The sequence below is a fragment of the Orycteropus afer genome, unplaced genomic scaffold (assembly GCF_000298275.1).
Source record: "Orycteropus afer afer isolate SDZICR_OR568_19922 unplaced genomic scaffold, OryAfe1.0 scaffold00194, whole genome shotgun sequence".
NCBI classification, from domain to species: Eukaryota; Metazoa; Chordata; class Mammalia; order Tubulidentata; family Orycteropodidae; genus Orycteropus; species Orycteropus afer.
The window spans coordinates 2,708,177-2,718,109 of record NW_006921781.1 but is presented as its reverse complement, the minus strand read 5'-3'; the positions used below and the strand labels follow the sequence as shown (position 1 = coordinate 2,718,109).

The 9,933-nt window shown below is 35.3% G+C and overlaps 1 protein-coding gene across 1 annotated transcript in view; it reads right to left on the bottom strand.

The window, feature by feature from the left end:
* Positions 1 to 3,135: 3,135 nt before the first annotated feature.
* Positions 3,136 to 9,933, bottom strand: part of NUFIP1 (nuclear FMR1 interacting protein 1) — an 83,509-nt gene continuing 76,711 nt past the window's right edge. Inside the window, exons 9-10 of the mRNA XM_007947834.2 lie at positions 5,269 to 5,498; positions 3,136 to 3,294 (exon numbers count right to left, since the gene is read on the bottom strand). Coding sequence (XP_007946025.1) covers positions 3,136 to 3,294; positions 5,269 to 5,498 — 389 coding nt within the window. The remainder of the gene's footprint in view (positions 3,295 to 5,268; positions 5,499 to 9,933) is intronic.

Genomic DNA, 9,933 nt, shown 5'->3' with positions numbered 1-9,933 from the left:
AGGTTACATTCTAACCACTTGGAAAGTTTAAACATGGTTTGAAATAATGCCTGGTTGAGTATATAAAGGCAATTGAATCTGAAATTATTCATTAGAAATTACTGACAGATACAGCCAAAGCAGTACTCACGAGGAACATTTAGTCTTAAATTCGTTTTATTACAAAATAAAAAAAGCAGAAATAAACTTGTTTACCCAATATCCATTAGAGTGGTCTCTGGAGGATGGTGGTCCTTGAAAGTAGCTCAGGGGTCTGGGAATTCATTTACGTATTTTAAGCCTATGGAATTTGTGTGCTATCTAGTGATGACATTGCAGTCTACAAAGTCTTGTTTTAGAATATCTACTTGTTATGTGCCGTTGAGTCAGTTTTGACTCAGAGTTCTGTACATGAACAGTACAAGGAAACACTACCCTGTCCTGTGCCATCCTCACAATCATTGCTATGTTTAGGCCCATCGTTGCAGCCACTATGCTAATCCATCTCCTTGAGAGTTCTTCCCCTTTTTTCACTGAACCAAGCACGATATCCTTCTCCAGGGATGGTCCCTTCTAAGTAACAGCACGACCAAAGCACAAGGGATAAAGTCTGGCCATTCTCACTTCTAAGGAGTATTCTGGCTGTCTAACTCTTCTAAGACACATTTATTTTCTTCTGGTAGTTCATCATGTATTCAACATTCTTTGCCAACACCATAATTCAAATGCATCAATTCTTCTGCGGTCGTCTTCATTGTCCAGCTTTCACACACATTTGAGGCTACTGAAAACTGGCTTGGGTCAGCAGGACCTTAGTCTTCTAAGCGACGTGTTTGCTCTTTAACACTTTAATAAATAAGTCTTCTGCAGATTTGCCCAGTGCAATATTTTGTTTGAATTCTTGACAGCTGCTTCCATGGGTATTGATTGTGGATCCACATAAAATGAAATCCTTGACAACTTCAATCTTTTCTTCATTTATCATGATGTTGCTAATTGGTCTAGTTGTGAGAACTTTTTTATGTTGAGGTGTAATCCATACTGAAGGCTGTCATCTTCATCAGTAAGTACTTCAACTCTTCATTTTCAGTAAGCAAGGTTGTATTATCTGCAAATTGCAGACTAACAGTCTTCTCCTTCAATCCTGATGCTGCATTCTTCCTCATATAATCCAGCCTCCCAGGTTATCTGCTCAGCATACAGACTGAATAAGTATGGTGAAAGGATACAGCCCTGACCCACACCTTCCTTGATCTTAAACCATGCAACATCCCCTTGACTCTATCCTGACTGCTTAGTAACGTTATTTACTAAGAAGACTGGGAATTACATCTTGGATTAATACAAATATGAAAACTGAGTTCCTTGAAGTCAGGCATGGCTTCACTCATTACTGTGGTGACATGTAAGTATTGATTTTTTGCATATAACACGCCCACATAAATAACAAGCACATGCATATAATGCACATAGCGTGCATAGGAAACTAAGATATGAGTGGGGTGCATGATTTGTAATGTGTTATTTGCATAATAATACGGAAAGCACTCAGCAATGCTATATGAACTGAATTAATTAACGTAGTAGGCAATTTCTCAAAACTTGGGGCTCACTGGAGATTTAGGGATGAAAAGAAATTGAAAAAAGTCTGTATGGTGGTTACAAAGTTTGGAAGCAATGACCTAGATGTCAATTTTAACCTGTGAATCCCTGATGTCACTAGTATTATGTGTCAGGGGTTCCAGGATTCTGGATCTTGCTAGAAGAGGAGTGGGAAGTCTTTCTTTATAGCTGTCAGCAGCTTTCTCGCTTTCTTGCTTTTCTTGTAGGTAAGACTCATCAACTTCATAGTCACAATGTCAGATAAAATAAACTTTTCAACTAAAAATCAGTAATATTTAAAAACTTAGTCCCTTTTAGCTATGTTGAAAGAGTAGAGTTCTGGCTAGCTTAAGTAATTAAAGATCAAATCTCTGATCTTACAGGAGACAAAACATGTAAAGACTTCTTATTTATTAAAAATTTTGTAAGGGTTCACCTTTTGCTACCTTCTTAGGCAGAATATTTAGTAAACCTTCAAACTGAGCTACCATTATTCCACAAACCACTGTTGAGGGCCTTTCCCTTTTCTACTAAACCAACCATAATACCCTTCCCCAGGGATTGGTCTCTTCTGACATGACCAAAATATAAGAGACAGAGTTTGGCCATTCTCACTTCTAATCAGCATTGTGGCTTTACCTCTTTTAAGACAAATTTTTTCACTTTTCTGCTATAAGGAATGAGTTCTGCCGCTATAAGGAATGAGTTGACCTTTACTGAGTACTATACTTTATGAACTTTTTCACAGGGGGAAAAAGTTCCAATTCAAAAAAGCAGAATTTCCAATTAATCTAAACACAGAGACCACATCTATATTAATGCTTCAGATTTTTAATACGTGAGCTACTTAGGCGGTGCTAGTAGGTGAATTTAAATATATCCTTTGAAATAAACAGGGAAAATTTAAACTTCAAGATCTTTTAATGTATTAATTTGGTCTCTGTTTTTTTTTTTTTTAAAAAAAAAAAAACAAATAGCTCTCCTTGTTATAAAGAACAACTCTTTCCTTTCTGCATTAAAAACAAAATGGCTATACTTGTAGTGCCTAAGGCTGCTAACCAGAAAGCTGGTGGTTCAAACCCATCAGCCACTCCTCGAAAGGGAGGTTGGGCAATCTACTTCCGTAGTGATACCGCCTCGGAAACCCAAGGAAGGGTCGCTATCTATGAGCCAGGTCCAACTCGACGTTACATAACAACAACAACAACAACAACAAAACCTCTAACTCTGTTTAGCTGAATTAAACTTCTTAAATTGTTTGCTCTTTCCTACTAAACCAATGTCTTCAAATTCTTCACTGCTCCAACAGCAGACATTTCCTTACATGATGGTAATACATACACAAATACAAAGTAAAACTCTGGGTATAAAACGTGTAATTCTAACAAAAAAAGACACAGTCTTAGGAATCAGTTACATATTTATTAGCATAGATTTAAAGAAATGATTTAAAAATCCAACATAGTATTTCACGAGGCTTACAATTTAACTACATTGGTAGGTTTCTTTTCTTTTTTTTTAAAAAAGGATTTCCTCCCTAACTTGAGGACAGCACTACTGTACATCTTCAGTTTTGCAGGCTGAAACCTCAGACACTGAGACAGCCTCTGTTTTCACAGAGTTTGTTTTAAGTCCAAAAAAGTCTTTCTTGATAATGTACCGAACACACTGTAAAATCACATTTCTTTCATGTCTAATGTCTGGAGCCAAAAGCTGAAAAACAACAGAAGGAACAGCTGGTAAATAAAACATATCTGAGAAACACAACCTAAAATATTAAGTGTGCTTTTACCACATAAAGAACACGGAAGAGTAAGATGTAATATATATATGTAGTAAATAATGCAAGAGCATTTAACCTACACAAAGATTATCTAGCTTTTTAAACAGTACAAATGTTCACATATGGGGATCTTTTAGAAGTATCTAACAAATAGGAAAAAAAAAAATGGTTTAAAAGTCTGTAATCCTTTAATCTAAATAGAAATGATAAGTTAAATAGACACATTAAATACAATGATGATAAAATTATTAGTAAAACAAACCCAAAACTCAACAGTCCTTGACTTTCATAACTTCAAATTTTTGGAAGAAAGCTAAAAATTCTTGAAGTGTAGAATTAGTACATGACCAGGAAATTACATATTTGCCAAAAAGGAATAAAGTAACTGTGGTAGTTAAATTTGCATGTCAACTTGGCTGGGCCTGGTCGAGTGGCTGGGCAGCTGGTGGTACTGGCAATCAACTCCAAGGTGGGATCTACCACAAGCAGCTGAGTAGCTGCCTTAGGGAATGTCATCTGCTTCCCGTACACAAGGAGAAGCCTTGGGGATCATCTCCAGCTTATGGCATGCTTGGACCCTGCATGTAGCCATGTTGTTGTTCAGCAGGCTGCCATGCTCTAACGACCTTAGGACTTACAGTGGACTTGAATGAATGGCCTGCTGTGTGGTTTGGTAACATCGGGACTGTGCCATTTTATTTGTCAACCTTGGGCTTGTTAGCCTCGGCAGCCAGTAGCTGCCTGAGTGAAGAAAAGCCTCTTCTAGCTCCAGTGGGCCAGGAGCAGGAGGCAGAGCTGAAGCCCAAGGTCGAGGGGCTTTCACCCAGCCCCTACCCCTAGAGCCTGGCAATTTGAACTCGGACTTCTAGCCTCCTGAACTGTAAGAGAATTAACTTCTGTTTGTTCAAGCATCCCATTTGTGGTATATTCTTGTCAGAGTGGCACTAGGCAACCAGAACAGTAACTTACTCAGTTTATTTTCTGATGTTATTAATGTAGTTTGAATACATAACTTAGAAACCTTTAGTGAAAAGATGACTTAATTGTGAAGTATGATAAATATTTTAAAAATGCAATTTATATAGCACAGAAAATTACAAAAGAAGACTTCAGCTCCATTTTAATAAGTGATCAAGTCTGCACATAACATACAGTGTAGCCATCAGACCCTTTACAGCACAAGTACTTACCTGATGAGCCAAGAACATTTTCATAGAATGTCAATACTTTTCCAATTTCATTTAAAAATTCAGAATACTATCATCCAACATGAAAATCTTCTAACAGCTTCATGTCCATTATTTAAAATCTAAAAATGCACTGCTTCCTCTTTGTTATTTGAGGAAAGATACTACTTTTTTGAGCACATCATGCTGAGAATAAAATCAATGGTGCATATACAAAATATAAATAAATAAATACTCTGACTGAATCCTTGATAAATGAGATTAAGGATAAAAAAGGTATAGAAAAAAAGAATGACAAGTCCCCAAAGGGAATAAATGAGAATCATAAAGAAAACTTAGGTCTTTTCTATTACTTCTTATTTCTGAACAGATTATTTGTATTAAAAACCCCTTTCTCCCTTTAGTCTGCAATTTTATTTATGTTTTCAAGAAAAACTTTTAAAATGTCAGTAAACATCACTATTTCTTTACCAATCAGTCAAATTTGGATTATTTTAAGCAGTTCTGAACAAATGTGTAATTATTCCACATGTAATGAACACCAGCTACATGTCAAATACAGCTTCAGAACTAAGATACGTAGACCAATTTTCACGTATGTCTGCAGTAACCTTAAACACACATAATGCATACACTGAGGGCATGGGGAACCTAATGGCTCCATCTTTATAACGTGAGAACTTTACAAAGGTCAGAATGTAAAGAAAACTTATTTACCATTTCCAGGAGATTTGGATGGTGTGTTCTTGGTTTAAACAATGTTTGAGAGTTGTGGTATTTTTTCTGCTTAGGATTTATCTTTTTAAAACTTTTCCTTGGGCTCTTATGCTTGGCTTCTGAGAAATTTCTAATAGTCACTTTAACATGTTGACTTGGACTCTCGTAAGTACTATTAAGAAGAACCTGGTTTTCTGTCAGAACTTCTGCTTCCTTCATAATGGGAGTTTCTAAGCGTGATGAAACATAAATACAAAAACAAAAAACAAACAAAATAGTTAAGACTTCCAAAAATAGTAACAAAAAAATTCCATAATAATCCCCTCAGCCATAATATCAGCTACCTTGTAAGTGAAAACTATGTATGGTTTTACAAGACATTTACAACGTAATTCCAATGCTTTTCAAACTCGGAGCTGAAACTGCCAACAAATGAGAAGACCATCACAAAGAGCTACAAAAAGTAATCCCTATGAAGAGTACGAGATTAAAAACTTGTTATCTTCACAAAAGAATCAAGATTGCTGGAAAGAGTAAATATGTGAATAAATACAAAAGATATTTTTTTCTCATTTCAATATTTTTCAAAAGCTAATTGACCATGTAAGGGAGAAATAGTAACTTATATAGGATTTATAACACCAGTAGAAATAAAACCTATAAAAATAACAGCATAAAAAAAGGGAGAAAGAAAATATAAGTAAAATTCTTAAATTATATGTAAAGTGCTAAAGTATCATGTGAAGGTAGGTTGTAATAAGTTAAAACTACATACTATAAACGCTAGAGCAATTCTTAAAAAATAAAACAAATGATACAATTAATAAATCAGTATTTCCAGTTTCCTAAGAATATAGATTAATCCAAAAGAAGGTAGAAAAAGAAAAATTGGATAAACAAATAAATAAAAGTTGTTGTTGTTATGTGCCGTCAAGTCAGACCCGACTCATAGTGACCCCTCCTTGGGTTTCCAAGGCAGTATCACTACAGAAGTAGACTGCCCAGTCTTCCTTCCAAAAATAAAAGTAGTCATATGGTAAAATTTAACCTAATCATATTAAGAATTGCATTAAATGCAAATGGTTTAAGCACAACAATTAAAAGGCAGAGATGGTCAGATGACTATTAAGAGCAAGACATCTATAAGAAACCAACTTTAAATGCAGGTAGTCCTTGCTTTGCATGGTTTGAACTGAGATTAAATTTCAGGTACCAAAGAACTTTTGCAAAGTGAGAACTGCCTGTATAAAGTTAAAAGTAAAAGGATGAAAAAACAGATACCATGTAAACACTGACCATAAGAAAGCTGAAATGGCTATGTCAATATAAGACAAAGTAAACATCAGAACAGGGAGTATTACCAGGGACAAAAAGGGACAGTTCATAACAATATAAGCATTTAAAGCTAAAAATTCACCTTCGTGCACTATTTTGGCTGCACCCAACAAATTTAACACTTTCTATTATTAATTTTATTTATTTAAAAATATATTCTGATTTCTCTTGTGATTTCATGTAGTGGTTAAAGCATCTGGCCGCTAACTAAAAGGTCAGTGGTTCAAACCCACCAGCCACTCTGTGGAAGAAAGGGGGCAGTCTGCTTCTATAAAGATTTATAGCCTTGGAAACCCAATGAGAGTTGCTATAAGTCGGAATAGACTTGATGGCAGTGAGTGGTTTTATTATGGTTAGAAACTTGAACAGTTCACTCTCAGGAGTTTAAGAACAATTAGACAGAAAGTGAGTAGGGATATACTGAACCTGAACAACACTACCAATCAAGCCAAATTGACACTGTACAGTCAACACATTCTTTTCACGTTCACATCAACATTCACAATACACTGGACCATAAAACAAGTCTCATTTAAAAAAAAAAGAAGTATATACAGCATGTTCTCTAATCACAACAGAATTAAACTAAAATCAGTAACAGGAAACTTTCTTTAAAAATCTGTAATATTTGGAAACTAAACAACAGATTTCTAAATAATTCATGAGTTATATTTGAAATGAAAATAAGTCTAAAATGAATTATCTAAACCATCACTATAAGGAGCTAGAGAGTGAGAAGCTAGGAAATAATAGAGTGGAAATCAATAAACTAGGAAGAGACAAATAATAAAGGAAAAATAAACAAAGACAGATGTTGATCCCTTGCAAAGGATTGTAAAACTAATACACAAGACTGGGCAAGAAAAAAAATACTATCAGGAATAAAATACAGGACAAAACTACAGCTATCACAAAGGAATATTATGAAAAACTTACAGAGTAAAGCTCTCAGGACCTTTATTTACTGATGTGGCAAAACTCAAAATGAGAAAAAACAGCTGCAAATGCCCAATTATAATCCGAACATGGAATGTACAAAGTACGAATCCAGGAAAACCGAGGGACCCCCTTGCCTGGTCTAAAATTCTCTCCCAAAAAGCACTTACTAACATTTTAAGACTTTTTATATACTTTTATGTTGCGACAGATCTTAACTATGAAGACAGAGAAGTTAAAATCTTTTAGAAATAAACAGACTACTCATCTCCTTTTAAGGTCTACTTAACCATGAAATCTTCTAGATGCTACTTCATGGATCAGAGAAGGCTCACTTTGTTTCCTTCATTTATTTATTCTAAGCTTCCATGTGTCAATATCCCACCCTATAGACCAAAATTGACAATATAGCCTAGAAATTGGTATATAAAATAATTCTTTAGCTTCTGAATGTGAAGTAAGGGCTTCCTCTTTAAACAGTAAGTCAAAATATACTCACAGAAAATCAAATACCTTTTTATAGTTAATATTCTGCTATCTATAAGAAAAACTAAGGCTATGCATTCTGCACAGGAAGAAAGCACACACCATGTAGATAAACACTATAATGGAAGACAATATAATTCTTCTAGAGTCTTAAGTTTCTAAACCTAGGTTTTACATGAGCTCTGCAACATACTAGCTTTGCAAACTTACTCTAAGCTTAAAAACAAAACCTAACACACTGCCACTGAGTTGATTCTGACTCCAAGTGCCCCTACCAGACAGAGTAGAACCACCCCACAGGGTTTCTAAGACTATACATCTTTATGGAAGCAGCCTGCCACATCTCCCATGGAGCAGCTGGTGGGTTCACACCGCCGACCTTTTTTTTTTAGATGCCCATGCTTTAATCACTATGCCACCAGAGCGCCTCCTAAGCTTAAGGTTCTATAAAATGAAGCAGTATGATCTCAAAGATCCCTTCCAGTTTCTTTCCTTTCTTCATATTTAAAAATGGCAAAAGCCTTAAAATGAAGATGTATGTTGAAAAGTATTAAAGATTTCATCTTAAGAGAGAAAGGAAAATTTAGTACAACCTGCTTTTATGAGAAGCAGCAATCTGGCAACAGCTTTCTTTAATATCACCTGTTATAAATACAACTGATAAGAAGGAGATTTAGTATGTGTTTAAAGAATAACTCTACTTTCGTATCAGTGGATTGGAAACAAGAATAAGAAAGAAATGCTGTTTTTCTTAAAATAAAAAAGAAATTTAAAACAGGAGAGGCAACCATATGTTAATGAATACTCTGATAAAACCAAAGCAGTTTACATTTCAAAATTCAAGTAGCTTTTAACATGCTACTATAGTAAGCCAAGGCTCATTTAAAAAACAAAAACAAAAAAACCACGTTAGAGAGAGCTTTACAGGTAATTTTTCACATTACAGCCTAATTCTTCCTATTCACCATCCCCCAACTGCACAAACACAGATCATCTCTAGTCAACACTAAACGTGCTGCCATCTTCATCCAACCACATTCCACTTCACTTCTTTCTATACATGTACTTTTAAACTCTGTATTTTCACCTTTACACAGCTCTTATTTTTATTACAATTCAGTAACTGTAATTCAATAATTAAAATAAGATATAGACACATGAGTTCTCTCATGGTTAATCAAGTCTAAATCAAATTACCAAGCAGAGCCAGATCACCACAATAGTAGGAAAAAGGCTTATTCACTAAACACATGCTGGATTACTGATAATGCATTCTAATGTCACTTAGCCCATAAGAATCTTGGGTTAAGAACTGCCATGCTACAGCAGATCAGTAGCTTACTTAGGGTTCTTTCAGGTGGCCCTAAAAAAGAATAAGTAGGTTTATCATAACAATAAATTTAAAATTAAAGCCCCACTCACTATCAAGTGTGACATTATCTTTAGTGGTAAGACATGTATCCTGATCATTGCTGACTTCGCAGAAAGACCCTTGAGAGGACTCCATTTCATCAAATCTTTAAAAACATAGGATAACACAACCACAAGTGTAGAGTTGTATGCTCTCCAAATAATTTATGTAAATGTGTTCTATAAACACCAATGTACTATATACATTTAAGAAATTTTATCATTATCTTTGTCCTAAAAGACCTCTACAGTGTAGTTAATTACTTAGTGTGGCTTTTCTACCCATAAGTCTTTGTAAACTCCAAGGTGGGATTTATACAATGTTCTGGGAGGTTCCCACTCTCTCTCACGTGCTTAGAGTTCTGATGCTGTGATTGGCTAGTTTGACCACCCTTCTGGGCTCAAAAGGAGGCCTCTTGGAGGCAGAGCTCGCTCTGACTGCTGGTTGAGGAAGACGTGCTGCCAAAGGAGACACGTGCTGCTGGGAAAGAGACATAA